Consider the following 23,901-nt stretch of genomic DNA (forward strand, 5'->3'; position numbering starts at 1 on the left):
GCCAGGCTTAGACCGCGCACGCCTCTCAATGGAGCAAAGCTTTCGCCTCCTTTTCTGCAGCGAAGGCCTCTCTCAAAGAGAAGGAGCAATTGGTGCATTGGAGAACAACTTTATCCCTTCCACAAGGGCACGCTGACACATCTTCACTATTACAAAATAATAAGATTTGCATTGTAAAGCTTCTTCAAGTCCTTGTCTGTATAACCTGGTGAGCAAGAACAAGACCATGCATTTTACTTAAGAAAAACTTCACGGCTATTCTCTACCGAAAACGCAGCCAGTCGTTACGTTCATTACATCCTGTTGGGTAAACGTATGCATGATGATGCTGACCTCCACTTTTTAAAGAAATTGATGAGCTGTTAATTAGGAGAATAACCCATCTACGGCAGATGTCCTTGATCCGGGGTTGAGTCCACAAAGGCCTCCTTCACCAAGCTGTCCTATGCACAGTAGGGCAAGCAGGGGTTTTGTGTGGCCTACGTGGACCTGTGTCTCCCGGTATTCCCTGGCCACCCGCCTAAGACTTTCCGTGGTAGCCCTGTCCTCCACACCCTCAGGAGAGCCACAAGATTCGTGTTTAAGACTGCAGGTTACTATGTCACTTGGTTAGTTATTTAAGGTCCTAGTGCGTTCCTTCCGAAATAAGTGCCCATTACGATCCTTCGCGTCATCTTTATTGTTATAATTTTCAGACAGTGACTTTAGACCAAATCAGTGTTAGTCAAAACTGCCCCTCCTCTCCTTCCCTCCTTGCTGTTTCTCTCCCATTATCCTCTGGTCCTATTTTTGGCTTCCCTCCTTTTCCTAGAATATATTCCCTCGCCCTCACCTGGTCACAATTTGGTGGGCACACTTCCATTCTCTACTGATTTATTCTCCTTTCCTGGTTATCTGTTACATATTTAAGAGTTTTCAAGCGATTAAAAGAGCATTCCAAAGAAGAAACCCGGGCAATAACCGCAGACCTGATGTTTTGTCTGTCAAAACAAATCCACTATTCGCCAACAGACCCATCTTGTCTACATTCAGCCATTCCTATCCTTAGGAATCATGCCAGTATCTTTGTCAAACCCCCACATCCTCCTAGTCCACCAGAGCACACGGTTTACTTGGGCCCCTTGGGCTGATCCAGATGAGATCAGCGCCGCCCCTTTGTGTTCAAGTGTGCCTGGACATCTTGAGCAACTTGACGCTGGGAATCACTGCATATTTTAGTACATTTTTACTTGTTTATTTGGCTTCCATGTTCCCTTACAATTTTATTCTGAAATACTTTTAATCCTAGTGTGGACAAAAGCAAAGGCCTTCTAAACAGGAAGACACAAAAACATTTTAGAACGTGGTCCGGCAAGACAGCTGGCTAAACCATTTTAGAACGTGGTCCGGCAAAACAGCTGGCTGCCAAGCCTCCATCTTTGTAGGCGCAGCTGCAGGTCAGAGTGGAGAAGCTTGTTAGCAAAGAAAGAGGCTCCGGATCCGCGGTGACTAGAGACTATTGGGGTGCGAAGCTGCAGAGGCTAAACTGATGAAGTCACCCTACACGTTTAAGATTATATATTTGCCTTTCCCTAGTTGGTCCTCAGTTGTAACTGGAGAGGCCCTTGGTCATTAGTCACGTCCCCATGCTCTGGGGTTGGTGTTTTGTTTTGTGATGAAGGTTTCCCCTCTTCCCAGATTGGCACTGACTTTTAAGGGGTTGTGTGGCTTCCTGGCCTGGTCACTGTCCATAATGGGTTTATTTCCTGAAGCAGGTTGCTTCAGGAACCTAAAGTCTTGGGCTCAAGAGAAACAGCAGGCAGACTGTCCCGAGCTTTATTTGATGCCAGACAGAACCGTGGGCTCCAAATGAAAAGGGCTCCAGACCACCAAAAAGAGCAAAGGTGGCCATGTGGGCCTTTCGGGACAGAGGAGGGGTCCTATGCCACGGACCACCCCAGCTGGATATGGGAGTCCCTGGGATGAGGATCCTCGAAGAACAGGCGGGTAGTGATTCGGCGATGACAAACAGAAACAAACACAGAGGCAGTTTGTTGAATCTGAGTGTATTTTGCAGTTCTCAAGCAAGGTTTTTTTATAGAGATATTTTTTCAGATGATGTTTTTGTTAAGCAAACCCAAACATATGACGTTATTGTTACTTGGCACAATGACACAGAAATCCAAAACATAGAATCATCCAGGGTTAATCAAAACACAAAATTGTCCTTGATTAATCAAAACATAGGACCGTCCTTGATTAACATAGGATCATCCAAGGCTAACCGCATATTTCTTATCAAATTAATATATTTTTATGGTCAGTTATTGTTTAACATCTGTTACCTAGTTCTTGTGAGTTTTTTGAAATATTGAGCGATTTTAACTATTTTAACTCTTTTTTATAAAAGCTTTCGTTACCAGACACTTAAGCCCACTTTTGATGACATATGTACAGCCATATGAAATTTTGTTGTTGGGAAACTTTTTATTATTTGTACTTATGTGAATGACGTGAATGATTTGGAAAGCACTGGTTTTTCCTGAGATGAGGTCATGGCTAGAAATCTTATCTATTTCTTTTGTTTAAAATGTCAGTATAGGCTTTTAGGAACATTTCGTTAATATGAAAAAAAGGAACAGAAGGACAAACAGAAACTGCCATGAGAATCACAATCCAATATTTTTCTCCAGCTGAGAGTTCCACAACCATTTCCAGGAGACCTCCTTCTTTTGAAGTTATCACCTCAGAATCTACTGGATTTGATATGGCAACCCTATACTATAAGGAAGAAGTTCTGTCAATATGTGACTTAGATGTGGGGGAAGTTGGGAAGCCCAGAGGGCTTAGTCAGCTGGTAGCCATCACACAAGATGTGCCATCTATAGCCTAATTAGCTTAGGATCTGGCTGCCTGAGGAGCTGTGTCTTAGTTAGGGTTCTTGTATCTGTGATAAGTATCTTATTGTTTTATTGCTTGAAGAGACACCTTGACCAGGCAACTTAAAGAAGGCTTGTTTACGGTTTCAGAGGGTGTAAGTCCATGAACATTATGGTGAGGAGCACGGTAGCAGGTAGGCAGGCATGGTGGTGGAACACCGAGATCACGTCTGATCTGTAAGTTACAGGAAGAAAGAAGGTGCAAGAAGGGCCCGAGTGGGCTTTTAAAGTCTCAAAGCCCACTCGCAATGACACAGCTCCTCCAACAAGGCCAGGCCACACCTCCTAATCCTTCCTAAACAGGTCACCAACTGGGGACCAACCATTCAAACCAATGAGCCTATTCGGGCCATTCTCCTTCAAACCACCATAATTAAACACCATGACCAAAATCAAACCAGGGAGGAAAAGACTTACTTCATCTTACAGTTTATATTACATCATTCAGAAAAGAGCAGGAACTCAGGGCAGGAACCTGAGACCGGAACTGACGCAGAGGTGATGGAGGAATGCCACTTCCTGGCTTGGTCCCCGTGACTCGATCCAACTGCTGCTTATAGCGCCCAGGGCCACCTGCCCACAGGTGGTACTGTAATGAGGCAAGACAGAGCAGAGGTTCCTCCATCTTGTATTCTTGTTGAGGCCATTTCAGGTTTATCTAGAATTTGATCTCCTTGATGGAGATCCTCATGGAAAACTATCCAGCTCTATTCCAGGAACCGGGGGTCAAGATGCTTCTGTCAAACTGCTCGCTTCTGTGAAGCATCCCACCCCCAACCACCCTACTCCCGAAGCTGCTGAGATGCCAGGACTTGGTTTTATTCTCTGTACACTCGGGGCTACACTTAAGTCCTGAATTCCTGAGTACAGTTACAGCAGGCTAGAATAAAGACTTTCAATTGGCACAAACTTTGTCTGAGTGCTCATCTCTGATGTGCTCCCTGTAACAGTACCACCACCCCTGGTGAGCAGGGCCCTCCCACACCCATCATCAAACAAAGCACCACAGGCTTGCTCACAGGCCAGTCTGCTGGGGATATATCTTAGAGTATTTCTATCAAGTTAAGAAGGCAACCATCAGCGTGGTCAGGATCTTCCAGGGCAACACTGTGGAAGCTGAGATCTAGGCAGCCTTACCATAGCACAAGAATGCCAAGACCGAGTTTTACTTATTGGTAGGTTGGTGGTTTTTGAGACAGGGTTCTTTATGTAGTCCTGGCTGTCCTGGAGCTCATTATGTGGACCAAGCTGGTGAGGCTAACTTTGGAAGGTCCCTTTTGGTCTCTAAAAAATACAATCATCTTTTCTTTTCCTTTTTGAGACTGTTTTCACTGCGTAACTCTGGCTGGCCGGGAACTCACTGCCTCCCTAGTGAGTTCGCCCACTTGGGCGAATTCACCACACCTTCTAAATAAACAACAGAAGACTTCTGTCGGCTTTGGTGGTGCAAACATGTGTCTTGGCCTACTTTGTCCTTTATGTTGGATGAAAACCAGAATTGAAGAGTATGCTAAAATTTCACAAACAGGAAGTTTGTGGTTAAAAGGCTCTAAGAATTTGCTGGGCCTGTCAGACCCCACAGATGGTGCAATGGTGTCCTCAAATGTGCTACATTTTGTACACTAGAGAAACCTACACATAGGAGGGCATGGAATTAGTTTCCTTGTTCCACTGTCCCTCTTCTCCCAGTCAGGAGGCAGAGAATGATCTTAAGAGGTCTCACTATCAGGTAGTAAAACTTGGTCTCTCTACTCATGAAGCCAGACTGTTAAGTTTTGGTTTTCTAATTTTTATTTTATTTTAGGTGGATGGGTGTTTGACTGCGTGTGTACACACCACACACATTCAGTGCTCTTGGGGACACAAGAGGGTGTTGGAGCTCCTGGAATTGTCCTTATACATGGTTGAAAACCACCATGTGTGTGCTAGGAAGCAAATCTGGATCCTCTGGAAGGGCAGCAAGTTCTCTTTTTTTTTAAAAAAAAAAAACAACTTTTTTATTAATTTATTTTTTACGTTCCAATCCCAGTTCCCCCTCCCTCCTCTCTCCTCCTATTTCCCTCACTCCCCACCCCCATCTGCTCCTCAGAGAGGGTAAGGCCTCCCCTAGGAAGTCTACTAAGTCTGTCCCATCATCTGGTTGAGGCAGGACCAAGGCACCTTATCACCCCCCACACCCCTGTGTCTAGGCTGAGCAAGAAGGTAAAGCCTCCCCTAGGAAGTCAACTAAGTCTGTCCCATCATCTCATTGAGGCAGGACCAAGGCACCTCTCCACCCCCACACCCCTTGTCTAGGCTGGGCAAGGTCTCTCTCCATATAGAATGGACTCCACTAGGTCAGTTTGTGCATTATAGTCAGATCTTGGACCCACTGCCAGTGGCCTCATATATTGTCCCAGTCACACCATTGTCACCTATATTAAGGGAGTCTAGTTCCATCTTATACAGGTTCCCATTTGTCAGACCAGAGTCAGTGATCTCTCACTAGCTCGGGTCAGCTGATTCTGTGGGTTTCCCCATCATGGTCTTGACTCCTTTGTTCATATTATTGCTCCTCCCTCACTTCGATTGTACTCCAGGAGCTTGGCCCAGTGGTTAGTTGTGGATTTCTGCATCTGCTTCCATCTGTTTCTGGAAAAGGGGTCATACTTCTCTGGGGCTGTGGATTGTAGGCTGGGCATCTTTTGCTTTATGTCTGGTATCCACTTATGAGTGAGTATATACTATATTTGACTTTCTGGGTCTGGATTACTTCACTCAGGATTTTTCTTTTTTTTTTCTGGTTCTGTCCATTGCAGGAAGTTCTCTCTCCCTCTCTCTCTCTCTCTCTCTCTCTCTCTCTCTCTCTCTCTCTCTGGAGCCTATCCTGGCAGCAAGTTCTCTTAACACAGATATCTCTCCAGCCCCAAAATAGGTATTGTTGTTGTCATCATTGTTTTGCTTGAGATAGGGTCTTACTATATAGCTTTGGCTCCTGGGTGCTGAGATTACAGGCAAGCACTGGCCTGGCCTGGCCCCTGACAGTTTTTTTAATCTGACTATGGAAGCAGACAGAACCAGTTTCCCAAAGCAACAGATAACCATTACTTTAAATGTAGCTAAAAAAAGCATCAACAATTATCTAAAACCAAGAACTGACAAGCTCATCCTTACAGACCAGGAATTGTCAGGAGTGTCTGAGAAAGTCCACCAAGATCCTTTAGATTTGTTTTCTGTTTTGTCAGATACCAAAATGTTTCATAAATCTGTTTAAGGTGTACTGGGCTTTTTCTTTTGGGCCACCAACCAGCTCTCTTTTTTTTTTTTTTTTTTTTTTTTTTTTTTTTTTTGCTAGCTCTTATAACAACCTGTTTCTCTTCATCTATGTTTTGCCTCGGGGCTTTTTAACTTTCTTTCTATATGTCCTACTTTGTGTCTGCTGGCTGCAGCTGCCTGGCTGGCCCTGGGCATCTCTCTCCTCTCTCTCTCTCTCTCTCTCTCTCTCTCTCTCCTTGATCTCTCCTTTTGTTCTTTCTTCTCACTAGTCTAGATTTCCCCTACTTATCCTCTGTCTGCCAGCCCCACCTACCCCTCTCCTGCCTACCTATTGGCTTTTCAGCTTTTTATTAGACCAATCAGGTGCCTTAAGCAGGCAAGATGAAGCAACACATCTTTTTATAATTAAACAAATGAGGATAAACAAAAGCAACACACTTTTACACAGTTAAAGTAATACTCTGCAGCATAAACAAATGTAACACATCTTTACATAGTTAAATATTCCACAACAATAAAAAAGTGGGGAGGAGGAGAAACACATTCTTCCTGTCTATACATCCTGCCTAAATCCAACAAGAGTTGTTTACATGTTGGAGAGGCTATGTTGGTAGCAAGGTAGGTGCCTAGCAGACCTAATCTGGTACCAAAGGCCTTGGAGATTCCCAGCTAGTTGCTGATTTTCTATCCTTGTTGGACCATGAAGACACTGGGGTTTAATGCCAGAGAAGAGTGGTAGCCACTGCAGAACTGGTCACACTCACGAAGGCAAGCTGGCAGACCTCTCTTCCTCTTCAGACCTCTCTGACCTGGGACCATTCCTCTAGAAGGTGCTGTCCATCTGGAAGAGTCTTCTCCCTTCATGTAATCCTTCTGGAAATACCTCCCAGACCCTCCCTGAGGCATGTCCCTTGTTTGATTACATTTTCTGTGGAATCATAAGCAAAAACTCTTTTCCCAAGTAACCTGTCCTTAATTTTAAATTTAGAAGTCAAATCATTTTTAAAATATGTAAGTGTGGCTTATTAGTTTCCTGTTGTTGCCACATAAAGATGGAAAATACACAGAGTCTGGATACTATATGCTATATTGTTGTCTTTAGGTTGTTTGCTTCCCTAGGAAAGAGCTACAGCTGCTAAAATTCATTTCATTATAGGTGCTGCTAAATTAATCCAATTACATCAGAAAGGAGGATGGGCATTGAAGAAACTCAATATGGAGTTTGCTTTCAACATGGCAAGATTAGCCATTTGGGCAAGAAACTGCTCTTGCCTGGACTGTTTGTTGCTGCATAAAGTAGACATGCAGGACCCACAGAAAGTGACTGCTGAACTTACATACCAAGATAGACAGTCCTGAAGGGTTCCTGCTTCATGGAGGAGTCTGCCAGACATTCTGCAGGACACAGAGGAAATTGACTGATAAACTGCCAATGCAGGTGGACAGTTTAAAATTTCCTGCTTCACTAAGAAGTCTGCCAGACACACTGTGACCTATGGGCTGAAGATGGATGCTTCAACATTGCAGAGGAACTTTGGGTAACTGTCCAGGTAACGAGATGTCTCTGTCAGGTCTAGAGTTTATATATTATCCTTCTGTGGTCTTTGATGGGGTTGAAGACAGATAGTTATGGTTATAGTTTTCTTTAGTTATTATAAAAGATAAGTTACATATAAGACCTTAGACTCACAAAGATGGGATAGATGATAGAATATTTTCTTTAAATCTTGCTAAATGTTAATGGACTAAACATTGTAACTATTGTTCTTACTTGATAACTGTTTTGTTATATATTTCACTATGTTAATGTTCAAACCCTTCTTTTTATTTAGACAAAAAGAGGAGATGATGGGGGAAGTCCTTCTGTGTATATGTTTGTCTTATTGATTGATAAATAAAACACTGTTGGCCAATAGGGAAGCAAGTTAGGCAGGACTAGGAGAGAAGGAGGATTCTGGGAAATGTAGTAGAGGGAAGTTGCCATGTGATCACCAGCAAGAAAGGACACATAAGGCTGGGGTCCTCAATAAGTCCTTATAAAATATATAGATCAGTAGTTATGGTTGATAATTAAGACTGAGCTTGCATTTAAGAAATCCTAGTCATTAGCCAGCAGCATTGTACCTAATATAAGTCTCTGTGTGTTATTTGGGGCCCTAACATGGCAGCAGAACTCAGGCAGCTGGTAGAAAGAGTTATCATTACAGATCTTCACATCAACCTTGAGGAAGTGTTTTGTATGTGTTCCTATGTTTAAGAAGGCTTTATCTGGGTTCATCTTGTGCTATTTGCATTTAGGGTGAGGTTCTCTGAAAATTTTACATACTGTTGTGATTTAAATAAGACAAGCTAAGGTATTTGAACACTTGGTCTGGAGTTGGTGGTGCTATTTGGGAAAGTATGGGACCTTTAGGAAGTGGAGCTTTTCTGGGGGAAGTATGTCACTGGGGGTGATATTTAGAGGTTTATAGCCTTGTCCCTCTTCCTGTTCTCTCTCTTTTTAATGTTTGTGCTGAATGAAATGGAATCATCCTGCTTCCTGAATGACTCTGTGTTTCTCTGGTCATTATGTTTTGTAAAAGAAAGTTCTTTACAACATTTCATGTGCCATTTACTGTAAAGGTGACTCTGGCCTTTACTGTTGTCTGCATTTGTGATGGCCGCTGCATCTTGGCTGGCCTACTTGCATTCTCTACATGCCTGTCCTTCCTCTACACTGGCATCAGAATTCACTTTAAAAGCACTTATTTAAGCAGAGTCATGGTTTTCAGATTACATGTCCTTTGTGATTGGGCCTGACACCCTGTTCCTTCTGTAATTTATCCACATCAGGCAGCTTTATATATGGAAGATATCACATAATAATTTTTGAGATTTTAACTTTGTGTATGTGAAGACTTATTTATTTTATTTTATGTGAATGTCCATTTCTCTGTAATGTGCACCATGTTTGTATAGGCACCTGAGGAAGCCAGAGAAATTGGAGTCACAGTGGTTGTGCTAGGAACTGAACTCAGGTCCTCAGGAAGAGTAGTTTGTACTCTTAATCACTGAGTAATCTCTAAGCCCCTATATATGTGGATTTGTGTGTGTGTCTGTGTGTGTGTGTGTCTGTGTGTGTGTGTGTGTGTGTGTGTGTGTGTGGTGTGTGTATGTGTGTGTGTGTGTGTGTGTGTGTGTGTGTGTGTGTGTCACATGTACATGGGTGGCTGTGGAGGCCAAAGGAGAGTGTTGGTTCCCCGGAGGCTGGAGTTACTGGTGGTTATGAGCTAACTGACATGGGTGCTGAGAACCCAATCATAGCTTCAGCAAGAGCAGCAAGTACCCTTCGTCTCCAAACTGCCAGTAACTCCAGCTCCAGGGGATCTGACACCCTCTTCTGGCCTCCAAGAGTACTTCACATATATAGCATACTCTCATGTAGACACACACACACACTCACACTCACACTTTATTTTAAACATATAAGAACTACTCTCTAAAAATTTCTTTAAACCAAACTCAGAATTAATTTAATTTTTTATATAAACTAATAATAATTGAGTGCATTGGTGAGATGAGAAAGTCTTTCATTTCCGTGGAATTTAGAATTGAGATGGTTAGAATATAGAAGAGGTAGCTAGACAGTGATGCTGCACGCCTTTAATTCCAGCACTCGGGAGGCAGAAGCAGGCAGCTCTGTGAGTTTGAGACCAGCCTGGTCTACAGAGTGAGTTCTAGGACAGCCATAGAGAAACCCTATCTCAAAAAAACAAAAGAAAAAGAAAAGAAAGAAAGAAAGAAAGAAAGAAAGAAAGAAAGCATATATCACTTAGGATGCTGCAGAACTGAAGAGAATTGGATAGATTTAGGGCTGACCAGAGGTGACCAGGCAGTGAGGATAAGTCTTGGTAGGAGATTGAATGCAATAATGAAATGGTCAGATCTTGTACTGAGGTAAAAACTAAAGAGTAGTGAAAAGGGATGAGGAACTGACAAGTTTAGTCTTGAGCATATTGACTTGGAGATATCTCCATAAAGTTAGGTTGACAATCAACCTGTGGTGAGAGATTAAGCCTAGAGATAAAAATATCTTAGCCACCAATATGAAAATTCTTAAAGAGAGCATAAAGTCAGAAGCAAAAGGCCCTTGAGACACCATTATTTAACAACACACACAGAGATTTAAAAAAAAAAAAAACTGGGGTTGGGGAGATCACTTAGTGGGTAAAACACTTGCTGGGCAGGTATGAGAACATGAATTTGATCCTTAGTACGTGAACAAAAGCAGGGTACAGAGCCAGGCGGTGGTGGCGAGCGCCTTTAATCCCAGCATTTGGGAGGCAGAGGCAGGCAGATCTCTGTAAGTTTGAGGCCAGCCTGGTCTACAGGGCAAATTCTAGGAGAACCAAGGCTACACAAAGAAACACTGTCTAGAAAAAACAAAACCAACAAACAGCGAAGCAGTGTACCGCAGCACACGTCTACAATCCCTGTGCTCCTATGCGGAGGAAGGTAGAGGCAGGAGCTTCCCTTGAAGCTTAGCCTACTAGTGTGCACATTGACCAAAAACAAAGAGACCCTGTCTCAAACAACTTTGAAGGCAAGGGCCAACACCAAAGTTGTCCTCTGACCACCATGTATGTGCCATGACATGCATTCACTTTCACTCACACTCAGAAACATATGTGCACACATCACACACACACACACACACACACACACACACACACACACACACACGTGCAAATCATAATCATGCACACATATATACACATATACACAAAAACAAGAAGAACAGAGCAAAAGAAAACAACTGAAAATAAGAAAATCTGACAAAGGAGGATGAAGACAGGAGTATCTCACATGAGTTTATTTTTATGCCTTTTTATGTGTGTGGGGGGGCTTATGGGAGTGATGTGTATGGCATGTGGTATATGAGTTGGTGTATATGTGGTACATGTTTCCCCATTCAGAAGCAAAGCAGGATGCTAAGTATCTTCAGTTGAACTCCTTCTTATTACCCTGAGACAGGGTCTCTCACTGAATTGAAGCTCACCACTGTCCCTGGGCTGGCTGGCCAGTGAACTCTCAGGATCCATCTCTCTTCCCAAAGCTGGAGCTGCAGGCACTCACAGGCATGATGACTTTTTACATAGGTATTAGGGATTTGAACTCAGATCCTTGAGGATGCAGAATTTGTGCTTTAATCCACTGAGTCATCTTCCCTGCCATCATCATCATCATCATTCATGGGGTCTTATGTATCCCAGGCTGGACTCAAATTCCATGTAGGCAAAAATAACCTTGAACTTCTAATCCCTTCCAAATATTGGGATTACAGACACACACTATCACATTGAGTTTACAAAGCAATCAGGCTCAAACCCAGAACTTCATGCATGCTAGGCAAGCACTCTACCAATTAAGCTACACCTTCAGGTCTCCTTTAGGAATTTTTCTAATATTATTGCTTTGCATAAATATTTGGAAACCTTTATTGAAAGTGTAGGCAGTCTTTAATTTTTGAATAGAGGATGTGCACAGAGATTCATAAAGGTCCGCTTAGGGATATTTTAACAGACCCCATTCCCAGACAAATGCACACATGTTCAAACAACCCAGGTGTTATGATGATGGGCAGATGGTGAAGCCATCATCTGGGTCTTGGTATATCAAACAGTATGATTGGGCTGGAGAGAGTACTTGCTGTTCTTCCAAACAATCTGAGTTTGGTTCCCAGCCCCAGTGATTGCCTCAGTGGTCTCCTGCATTCACGTGTGTGATACAATCCAGGGGTCTTGATCAGCTTCATTTTCTCTACCAGGAAGAAAAAAAATCTTTCAAGGGAGACATGTAGCAACAGAGAAATCTCAAACTATGAGAGTGGGAGCAGACAGATTCAGCTGAAGAAAGGTGTTTTTGAGGGGTGAGAACACACACACACACACACACACACACACACACACACACTGCAAACACACAGGGAAAACACCCTCTGCAAAGCAGAGGGAGCACTCGGGGAGCCAAAACAAAAACAAACAAACAAACAAACAAAACCAGTCTCAGTTTCCCTCCCCTAATTTAGGATTGATGAGTTTGAAGATAGAATAGTTGCGTAACAGTCCATCAGCCGAGGGCCTATTGTCAGAAGAAACAAAGCCTTCCAGGCCTTTGTTTTAAGCTGTCAGACTTTGGTCTCAGACCAGAAGGGTGAGAAAGAAGCTGCCTTCTTGGAAGTTGGCCCCCTTTGTTACCTAGCCATGACCCCTCTCCTTTCTGCCTACCAGAGAATCTTGTCTCTCATGTGCCTACCCCATTTCCTCCACATAGATATAAAATTAAAATAAAAACAAAATATTAAAAATAGTGTGCGTTGTTATCACTAGGCACAAGGTAGAGTCAATATGTTTTACTTGAAAAAGAAAGTCAGAGTTGGTATCTTTGGAACTCACTGTGGCTCCTTTCATGATGGTCAGATGAAGGAAGAGCTGACAGTGGGGATGGGGGACTGAGTCCCTTTACTCTCGGCTTACTGTCTTCTTTCTCAAACTTTCCGAAAGGAAAGAATTTGCTGAAAGCTCTGCTACCACCTTTCTGAACACGTCTTTCAAAGCTTCCTTGACTCGGTCATTGCGCAAGGCATAGATAAATGGATTCAGCAGGGGAGTCACAAATGTTGTTATCACTGTTACCGACCAATTAGCACCCACAGAGCCACTCTGTGATGGCCGTACATAGAGAAAAATGGCACTTCCGTAGAAGAGGGTGACCACCATCAAGTGGGAGGTACAAGTGGAGAAGGCCTTGTGGCGGCCTGAAGCCGAAGGAATGCGCAGGACAGCCACGACTATTTGGCCGTAGGATGCAGCAGTAATAGCGAGTGAGGACACAATGACAAGAAAGGCAAGGACAAAGTCAGCCTCCTCCAGTTTCTTGGTGTTGGTACATGCCAGGTGTAGCAATGGGCCACTGTCACAGAAGAAATGCTGTACCACAGCACCCTGTTTGCAGAAAGGAAGCAAGGCCACTGCCACTGTGGGGCCGAGTACAGGAAGGAGTCCCCCCACCCAGCAAGCCAAGGCCACACGAAAGCACACAGCTCCACTCATGAGCAAGGGGTAGTGCAGAGGACGGCAGATGGCCAGGTAGCGGTCCACAGACATGACAGCCAACAGGAGGAACTCGGAGGCCCCGAGGAAGAAGTAAAAGTAAAACTGAGCAATGCATGCGGCAAAGGAAATGGTGTGCTGTTTCGAGAGGAAGTTGCTCAGCATCTTAGGAATGATGACGGAAGTGATCAGAATCTCCAGGCAGGACAAGTTACCCAGGAAGAAATACATGGGAGTCTGCAGGCGATGGTCAGCTCCTACCACCCCCACAATCAACATGTTGCCTGTGAGAGTCAACAGGTAAATAAGACAGAACATAGAAAACAGTTCCACTCCTGTACTGTTAAGGTTTGGGAAGCCTGCCAGGACGAACTCTGTAGTGCCATCGCTGCGGTTCCCGCAAGGAGCCATTATTATCTGTCCCACCTGTAAGACAACATGAATGTGGTCATGACGGAGGGATGTCCAATCCTGAAACTCAAGGTCGCTATCTGATTGCAGAGCTGGAGAAATTTCCTCCTATGGGTGTTGCTCAGTCATAAGAAAATGTCAGGAGCCTGTATCTTGACTGACGGTTCTTGAGGATAATGAGGACAGTCTCTCTGAACAACTGAACTGGGCCAAAATATGAGAACATGATCCTGTGAAGAAACAGAGCTCCCGCTGACTTTCTGCCCTAGAAGTCTTGTGTCTCTACTCACGGGGCTGAGTGCACTGTGCTCCTCATTTGCAAATTTTTGTAAGGAGCAAGTGAACTAGCAGGACAAAGGACTCAAAAGAGTTTCCAACACCAACTTAACAAATGAAGAGGCAGAGAAAAATCCTAGTATGAGGGTCAAAATCTAGGCCTGGCTTGCCACCTCATTTGGAAGATGATCAAGAAAGGGAGCCCTTGCTTGCATTTCAATTACCCAACTAAACAATTAGCAGTGGAAGCTGGGCCATTTTACACACCATTTCTCCCTTTTTATGGAGAATTTTCACAATAAACTAAGAATCAGATCTCTACAAAATGCTCACATTTCTGAAGTAAGTTTTGAATGTAAAAAGGAGAATATAACAGTAAGCCATATTGACTCATTCAACTAGTCTGTTGTCTTCAGTTAAGTACTCTTGTTAATATTAATATTGAGTTCATGAAGCCTTTTTCAACTTGTGACACTTTCCCTTCTGAACCCCAGTCCAAAGCCTTCCCAAAAACAGGCTCCATGGCATTGTCACAAACAGGATTACACATTCCTGGCTATAATTAATTAAATTGGAAATGGAGTTGATTCAAGTCCTTCCAGTTCCACCAACTAAAAGCATAAATAAAAATAGCCAAATTGGTGATATTCTGAAGTGCTGGCATTGAAAACCTCCATTAAAAGATAAAGAAAACACAAAAGAAAAAAAAATGAAAAACTCGTGGTAGCAAAACATCAGAATTGATTTTAAAAGCTTTGATTCTTCTCTAGCTGCACCGTTCTGAACACACACCGGCCATCCAGGTCCCAGCAAACACTGCACTCCTTACTCTCAACTCTATTTCCCTTTCTCACCTCTGGATCTTAGATGTGTGAGAGGGAAACATTTGTACCTTCTGTCTGGGTGTGGCAGTTTTGTGATCTTTCACCTTAGGAGCTCATTGGGTGTCGGTCCTCCCTCCAGCTTCTACAGAAATCACATTGTGTAGGGTAGGACTGCTGCATTAGCTCTGTTTTCGTCATGTGTCACAGTCTGTATTCGGTGATTGATTGAGAAACAGGCCACATTGCTGGATCACTGTTCAATGCCTAATGATGAAACAGGAAGTTAGGATCTGGGACAGGAGGAAATGCTACTCCTGTGTGTAGAATGCTAAGAAGGATGTTAATAAGCCTTAGAGGGGGTAAGTAGTATACTCAAGAAAGAGATGCCTAAAGTAAACAGACGGTCTCAAATTAGCGCTTGAGGGGAGAGGGACATTTCCATAGAAGCAATGCATTTGACCTAAGAACAGAAAGTAAGGATAAAGTGTCACAAGGTGACACTGGGCATCTAAAAGCCCAGTCTGACCCTCTGCCAGTCTCTATGAAACTACTTCTCTGGCCTGAGCCTATCTCTGTCTGAAGTGACAGGAGGGGGTGACTTACCCGTTCCCAAATGCCACTGATACCTTCATAAGTGTAGGACCCTGAAATATTTACTTTTCCCAGTTTATGAGTCAATGTCCCCTCCATCCTGTGGTCCTTCCAGCACCTTGTACTGTGAAGCTGACAGTAGCCTAGTATCCTTGAGGTTCCAAGGGATGGGGATACTACACTTGGGAAAACAAGAGGGGTTGGGTAATGCCTCTCTCCTCCCTTGGGCTTTCTGCCCTGGCATACCCTCTGGTGCTAATCTGCCTAGTGAGCACAAGGGCTTTCTGACCCTGAGGAGGGTGTTACACGGTTCCTTCGCAGGCTTTCTTTCTTTGTTTGTTTCATTGCTTGTTTTGAGACAAGAGTCTCACTAAGTAGCCCTGGAACTTGCTGTGTAGACCAGGCTGGCCTTGAATTCACAGAGAATGTTCTGTCTCCACCTCCTGAGTGCTGGGGTTAAAGGCATAAGCCACCCTTTCTGGATATACTGTTCCTTCTTTTTCCATGAGCAAGTCAAACATCAGGACCAGTCTTCTCTCTGTAGAAAGAATGGCTCGTACAACAGATCGGTGCTCTAGGCTGTACTGGGCACAAGGCTTGTGAAAGACAACTGTCCCAGCACTCTAAAATGTCACTACAGTAGGCAAGGCATGACGTAGAGGGTTACTTCTGTCTTGAGAATACAACACACTTACCAATAGCTGTTGTCATCTCTAGTGGTTGAAAAACATATTTTTTTCCTTGTCTTGCTGATGGATTTCAGGTTTAGAGTGTCTATTTTCTGCTTTTGATCCCATTTTGTGCTATTAGATCCCTGTTCTCCCTGGCTCCTGGTTTTAGATGGAGTGCAGGGAAGAGCACTGGAACTCTCTGACAGATCTCTGCACTTCCGTGGCTGGTGGGGAAGCAAGACTTGATCCACACATGAGGAGCTTACCAAGTGGTAGTGTCCTGCAGAGAGAAAGGAGAGAGTGTGGGGCCTCCAAACACAGCCCAAGGGGCCCAGGAGAAATTTGTAATCCTAAGGCAACTTTCTAGACGCTGTACCTGGTAAATCTGAAAAGGAGACAAGGGTTGTTCTCTTCATTTGTCACCAACCATCCTGGAAAGGGCGCATTAACTATGGAAATGAGAGAAATCACAGCATCTGACCAGCATCAACTGCCTCTCTCCTCATGACACTCTGGGGGAGATATCTGTAACCCCAGTAACATCATCTCTTCACCCCGAGGACTTGGAATGGTAGTGTGGATCTTTCCCTTGGGTTCTACGGCAGAAAATAATGGGAGGCCCAAGGGTATGATGAGCTAGTAAAAGGCTGCACTGTCTCTCTTCTGTTGCTTCTCCCTGCCATATGTGTTATATCCTACCAATCACGTGTAACTCCACACACCCAAAGCACCATCCAGGATTCTGGACAGGCTCACACGTTTCCATCGCTATGCACCAAATGCTTCTTACTAAAGTCTTGGTGACTTCTTGCTCAGGTCCAAGCCTCAGTTTACACAGTTCTACCTACTCCTCTCCATCTCATCTTTCTGACCAGTTCTAACCAGTGGAGAGTTCCTCCACTCTGATATTTAACCTGCTGCATTAGGATTTTTCTTTCTTGGCTCATCTTCTGCTCTCTGAATCATTAGTGCCCCAAACCTTTGCATTTTCTGCCCCGAGTCTCAATGCTTGGGACATACTAGATGCTTCAAGATGGCATGTGTGCTAAGCCGCTCTGATCCCCAGACTGGAAGAGCAGCTGCTTTTTCTGAAATAGATGTGAATTGGGTTTTGAGCCAATTAGAAGAGCACCTGAGGCTTTCTAGGTTCAGTTTGACTGGATTCCATCCTTGCTGGACCTAATACTTCTGAGAGCATAAAAGATAGCCATAAACAAGCCTGGGCAAAGTGAGACAGCCATCACTAGACTGTAAATACCAAATATCATATAACTAATACATGAGCTAATGAATTGAATAGATAGCTCTCCAAGAGGACTGGCGGAGCTGCCACACCAAATCAGACTAAGCTAGAGCTGTCACTTGCTAAGCTAAGGGAAGGATGCATCTAAAGAGAAGACCCAAGAAGGATGTGAGCTGTCTAGAGAACTCTATGCAAAATTTTAAACCTTAACTGAAGTGTGTCCTAGTGGTTCATGCCCGTAAGCCCAGCACTTGGGAGGACCACCATGAACCTGAGGCCAGCTTGTGATATACAATAAGATCCCATCTCTAAATAAAACTTCTTGATACAACCATAAATACTTAAAGCTACTGAAAAAGAAAAAAGAATGAGGTGAGATAATGTTTTTTTAAATTACGGTAGTTTTTCAAAATTTAAAATTTTGGCTAGTATACGGAGAAATTGGTTTCCTTGAGACATTTTCATAACACATATTATTTACTTATTTGTTTATTTTTACTTGCCTTCCCGCCCATCCCCATGTCCCTGCTCAGTGTCTTGTCAATGAATCTTTCCACCTTCCGATTTCATGACAGATCCTGTTAGCCTCTCTTTTTCCCCTCCCTTTAGATCTCTTTCTCTCTTAGTCACTTCCGACTTCCATATCCTACATATATGCATGCACAAACACACATATGTTCAATGTGTGTATAAATTTAAATCTAGACTCTACATATGAGAGAAAACATGATATTTGTCTTCCTAGTTTAGCTTCTTTCCATCCATTTTCCTATAAATGTCATGATTTAATTCCATTTTATATTTGAAGACAACTCTATGGTGTGGATTCACCCATGTTTTCCCTTTCTGTTTGTTGATGGCTGTTTGACCCCATTTCTTACCTGTTAGGAATAAGTAGCAGTGAACCCAGATGTGTGAGGATCTCTGGGGCATGCTGACTTAGACTCCTTGAGGTATGGCTGGATTGTATGGGGAGTTTCAGGTCTTACCAGTTTATATTCTTAAGAGTAAATAAAGATCCCTCTTTCCCTCCATCCTGGCCAGCATTCATTGTCATTTGTTTGCTTGGTGATACAACTAGGGTGACATGGAATCTCAAAGTAATTTTAATTTTTTTTCCTGATGGTTAAGTATACTAAACACACCCTAAACTCTTTATTGGCCATTTGTGTTTTATTTTCTTGGAGAGCTATCTATTCAATTCATTAGCTCATGTATTAGTTATATGATATTTGGTATTTAACTTTTGGGTTCTCTATGGTTTTCAAAGATTGATCTCCCACCAGACATAGCAAAGATTTTGCTTGTTTGTTTTCCGACTCAGCAGGCTGGGTTCTCACTCCACTGGCTGCTTCCTTTGTGACACTGAAGAAGTTTAATCTTATGCAACTTGTTTGTCAACTCTTAAGTTCATTTCCTGTACTAGTAGACTCTTTTCCGGGAAATCTTTTCCTTTTCTTGAAGTATTTTCCTTGTTTCCTCTAGCAGTCTCAAAGTTTCAGGTCTTACCTTAAGGTATTTGATCCATTCTGAATGAGTTTTCCCGAAGGGTAAGAGCTGTGAAGTTTCATTCTCCTACATGCAGAGATGCGTTTTTTCCAGAACTATTTGTTGATAATACTCTTTATGGCAGAACATGTTTATGTCGCCTTTGTTAAAGATTAAGTATTAACATTACTGGGCTCCTTGTATGGAAATGACCTTGGCATGCAGCTAAAAATACAGTCAAACCTAGTTGTTATAAGATAGTAGAGCATATTAGAAATTTTTTGTTTATTTTTGTGACACTATATGCTTATGATGTTTTAGATTTTACTTATGAGGTATACACACATGGTTCAAAAGTAAAGCTATAACAATATATAGGTTAACAGCACTAGGTATAGCTCAACAGGAGTGTACAAACTGCATGAACAAACCCACTGTATCTCCAGCAACACAAGTAGAAAGTAATTTCTACCCATCCTTTGTCTATACTCATTCCCCGTCATCTAATTAACCATTTTCATTATTTTTTTGTTGTTCTTCCCATGTTTTGTTGCTATATGACAGCAGAAGGCAAAATGTTCCTGTGTTTACTCATGGTTTTCAGAGTCGGTGCTGTTTCTTGCTTTTAAGATATCCTGAAAAATTTCCCCTCTCTATACACCGAGAACAGGTGGAAAGTGTTTTAACTCAGATGACTAATGTGAAAAATCTATCATTACTTTGTGCCTTTCTGAAACAAAATATCTATCCAAAGCAACTGAAGGAAGAAAGGGATTGTTTTGGCTCACAATTTGAGGGTAAGATTATCATGATCAGGAAAGCATGGTGGCCAGAGCGTGAAGCAGTTGGTCACATTATATTTGCAAAGAATCCCTGTAGGAAACAGGGCTCAACTCCATTTCTACTTTTCTTGGACAAGGTCTCACTGTGTAGCCCTGGCTGGCCTGGAACTTACTATGCTGCTGACCAGACTGGTCTCAAACTCACAGAGATCCCCCTGCCTCTGCTTACCAAGTGCTGGGATTAAAGGTGCACACCTGGCACCTTTCCCTTCCCCGTTCAGGACCCCAGGCCAAGGAATGATGCCACACACATTTAAAATGCATTTACCCACATCAATTAACTCAACCTAGGAACTTCTTTGCAAATATGTCCAGAGATTTGTTTCCATGATGATTCTAAGTCCCATCAAGTTGACAGTCAAGGTTAGCCATCACGACAAATCTGTTATATTAAATGAGCCACAACCTTCTTGAATTAAACTTGTATTCTAATCATTGCTTATTAGGTCTTTTTCCTTCAGTTTTCCTCATTAGTAACAACTATTGCCATAAACTATATAAACTACGTGTTGGTAACACTGTGACTTATTATACCAGTCTAGTTACTTTCAGTAAGCCTCGAAATTTTCATAACAAAAGCCCTCGGAAATGTAATATAGTGGAGCTAGGGATGTGGCTCCGTTGGCAAAATGCTTGTTGTGCAAGCATGAGGACCATAGTTCAGATCCCCAAACCTACATACATAAAAGCTGAGTGTGGTGGCATATGCCTAGTGCAGGAAGGAAGAGACAGGAGAAATCCTGGAGGTTGCTAGCAAGCTAATCTTACCGAACTAGTGGGTTCCAGATTCAGTGAGAAACCTTGCCTCAGAAAGCAGGTAGAGAGCTATAGAGGAAGAAACCCAGCGTTCACCTCTGGCTGCCACATATATTTGTGAACTGCCTCACAGTCCTGACATCATGCCTTCCCCACCATGAAGGACTGCACCTCCAAACTGCGAGTCAAAATAAATCCTTTATTCCTTAAATTGCTTGGTCAGGGATTTTGTTCCAGAGATGCAGGAAGTAACTAATGTCTGTTCCATGCTACTAAGAGTCTTAGTTTAAAACTTTCCCATCTGTCTCTGTATTAGTTACTCCTCTGTGGCTGTGATAAAACACCATGACCAAGGCAACTTCAGGAGGAGTTATCTATTTGGGATTACAGTTCTGGGGGATAGGAGTCTGCTGTGGTGGGAAGGCGTGGCAGCCAGTGGCCAGCCTAGCTTCAGAAGCAGGAAGCTGAGGAGGAAACAGAGAGAGGGAACTGGAAGTGGCATGAGGCTTTTAATCTCAAAGCCTGTCCCCCAGTGACATACTTCCTCCAGCTCACCACCTAACCGACCCCCCAAATGGAGCCACCAATTGGGAATCAAGTGTTCAAAAACCCAAGCCCATGGAGGAAGTTTCTCACTGAGACTGTTTCATGCTCTAAATGCAGAGAGGGGGATGAGTAAATACATAATAGTGGCAATCTGAGAGGTGACTGAGTTTTTAGAAATAAAGTATTTCCTTGGTTAAAAATTAATGTCAGAAATACCTCCCTAAAGATAGAAACTAATTCTGCAGAATTAACCAACCAGGCTCTGGGGAATGTCAAATACTGTGTGGGTTACACAGATCCCAAGAAATGAAAACTGATAATGAACTCCTAAAGGAATTCAGTTTCATCAGAAGTGGATCCAGACACTGTGGAGGCAAGGTAGAAATTCAAGAAGACAGAATCACGGTCTAGAATGCAGAGACTACATCCGAATAATGGTTGGAATACAGAAGTCTCTTTTTCATTATGACAGATTCCTTAAAAGTATCTTTTTCTTTTATCCCATTAATATTTTTAACAACATAGGAAAGCCAGAAAAAGTTGTCACAAAAATGTTATAACAGAAGTTCAGCTCGGTGCAGGCTGCTGTAACAAGTTGCCATGAACCAGGCAGGTTGAAGGCATAGGTCAGTGACAGAACACTTGTCTAGCATGGACCAGTCTCTAGTTTTTGTTTGCTCACAGCACTGAAAAAGCAAACAAACAAGACATTTATTTTCTTGATATTGAAGAAAGAAGCTGGGAGCCAGGGCCATAGCTGGCAGGTCCTCAGCATTTAGAGGATTTTTTTTTTTTTTTCTGGTTTAGAGTCGTCTACTTACTTGCCCTCATAGATGGAGAGCATGGTCACTCTCTGGCCTCATCTTACACAGGCACTGATTCCATTGATGAGTGTTCTACCCTACGTTAGTCAGCTTTCCATCACTGTAACAAAAACCTAAGATAAGCAACTTAAAAATAAAAAAGCTTCATTTAGCTCACAGGTTTTGTTCATTTGTTTGTTTGGTTGGTTGCTTTTAGACCAGGCTGGCTTCATTTTCACTGCCTCTACCTCCTGAGTGCTGGCATTCAAGGTGAGCACCACCATGCCTGGCTTAGCTCACAGTCTTTGAAGTCTAGTCCTGGATCTGGAGGTCTCCATGGTGCTGGGGATTAAACCTAGGACCTTGCACATGAGATGCAAGCATGATACAACTGCTGTTCTGACTGTTTTCTCATATTTTCACAGAGATGTGTGATCTCACAGCAAGCCTCAAAGTAGCAAACCAACTGCCAATAGATAGAACCTCTGATTATAGTCCCAAATAAACCATTCTAATTTTTAAGTTGATTATTGTGTTAACAAGCTTTTAGTTGCTATAGACAAATAACTGAAACAAACACCTTTTTTAAAAAAAGTTTATTTTGGTCCATGGTTTCAGAGGTTTCCAATTGATGGTCAAATAACTCTGTTACAATTTTTTAAGGGGTATTGAATACTTCATGACTGATTTTTTTAAATTTAATTAAAATATAATTACACTGCTTTCTCCTTCCTCTCTTTCCTCCTACCCCTCCCATCTCTGCCTCTCCTATTGCTCCCTCCAAAATTCTCAGCCTCTTCCTTTACCATTGTTGTTATATACACATATAAAAGAATCAACCTGCTGAGTCCATCCACCATTGTCTGCTTGAGTCCCTTTCTAGGGTCCTCAGATCCCCGGTGGCCATACAGGGCTGGGACTCACATAGGTGATTTTTCACTTTGGTGCTTCTTGCAGGGGGTGCTCTTCCCACCTCAACTCCATTCACTGGAGATTCCAATTCTTGGCACAGAATTGCTGGCATCCCCAAAGATTTTTCATCCCTGTCTCTCTAGATTAGTCTTTGTCCTACTGCAGCCTATCTGAGGGAGCCCCTCCTCCCACCAGACCTCCAGCTACTTAGGGACCTGCCTCTTGTGTGTGGATAGGATCTCCTTAGCTCCCTGCCATAGCCTCTCTCAGCCTCTCCTTCTGGCCCAGCTCTATTCCTATCTGCCACCACCAGGAAACCTATAGGTTTTCCTACAATCCAGAGGTACAGAAAGAGAGCAATAGAAAACAAGGATCAGAGCACCCACCCAACAGACCAGATATCAGCATTCTACCCAACAGAGATAAGACCAGATATCAGCACTCTGGTCATCTGAGTCTTCTCAACCCCAGATGCCTAGACACCACCAAAACCCAGAAATCAAACAAACAAACAAACAAACAAAAAGCCGGGTGTTGGTGGCACACGCCTTTAATCCCAGCACTCAGGAGGCAGAGGCAGGTGGATCTCTGTGAGTTCGAGGCCAGCCTGGTCTCCAGAGCGAGTGCCAGGATAGGCTCCAAAGTTACACAGACAAACCCTGTCTCGAAAAAACAAACAAACAAACAAAAAACAAAACCCAGAAATCCTCCTACAGCAGGCCCTAGGAAATGCAACATAACTGAAGCACAAGACTTCTAAATCACGCTGGACGTTGGTGGCGCACGCCTTTAACCCAGCAGTTGGGAGGCAGAGGCAGGTGGATCTCTGTGAGTTCGAGACCAGCCTGGTCTAAAAGAGCTAGTTCCAGCTCCGTGGCTTTGGAAAGCCACGGAGAAACCCTATTTCAAAGAAGAAGAAGAAAAAAAAAGACTTCTAAATCACAATTATTAATATGTTCAAGGACCTTAAAGAGAATAAATCCATTAATCAAGTCTGTGAGAAAACAAACAGTGAAACAAAATAAGTTCAAGACATGAAAGTAGAAATAGACTCACTAAAGAAAACCCAAACTGAGGTAAAAGTGGAAATGGAATATTTAGGAAGTCAAACAAAAGCCTCATCAACAGAATACAAGAGATGGAATAATCATAGATGCGGATGACTGTTAGGACCCATAAAGAAGTTCCATTTCATCTTGCTTCAAGATCAGAGAGTTCAAAACCACCCTTACACCTATAAGTCAATAGCTTTGGCTGCCAGAGGATGTGTGGGG

At 43.0% G+C, this 23,901-nt stretch overlaps 1 protein-coding gene across 1 annotated transcript; it reads right to left on the reverse strand.

The window, feature by feature from the left end:
- Positions 1–12,673: 12,673 nt before the first annotated feature.
- On the reverse strand, positions 12,674–13,675 carry LOC100758593 (olfactory receptor 6S1). The gene has a single exon (XM_027386494.2). It carries the CDS (start codon positions 13,673–13,675, stop codon positions 12,674–12,676), a length of 1,002 nt encoding a protein of 333 aa, XP_027242295.1.
- Between the last annotated feature and the right edge of the window lie 10,226 nt (positions 13,676–23,901).

This window comes from Cricetulus griseus, assembly GCF_003668045.3.
Source record: "Cricetulus griseus strain 17A/GY chromosome 1 unlocalized genomic scaffold, alternate assembly CriGri-PICRH-1.0 chr1_1, whole genome shotgun sequence".
Lineage (NCBI taxonomy): Eukaryota > Metazoa > Chordata > Mammalia > Rodentia > Cricetidae > Cricetulus > Cricetulus griseus.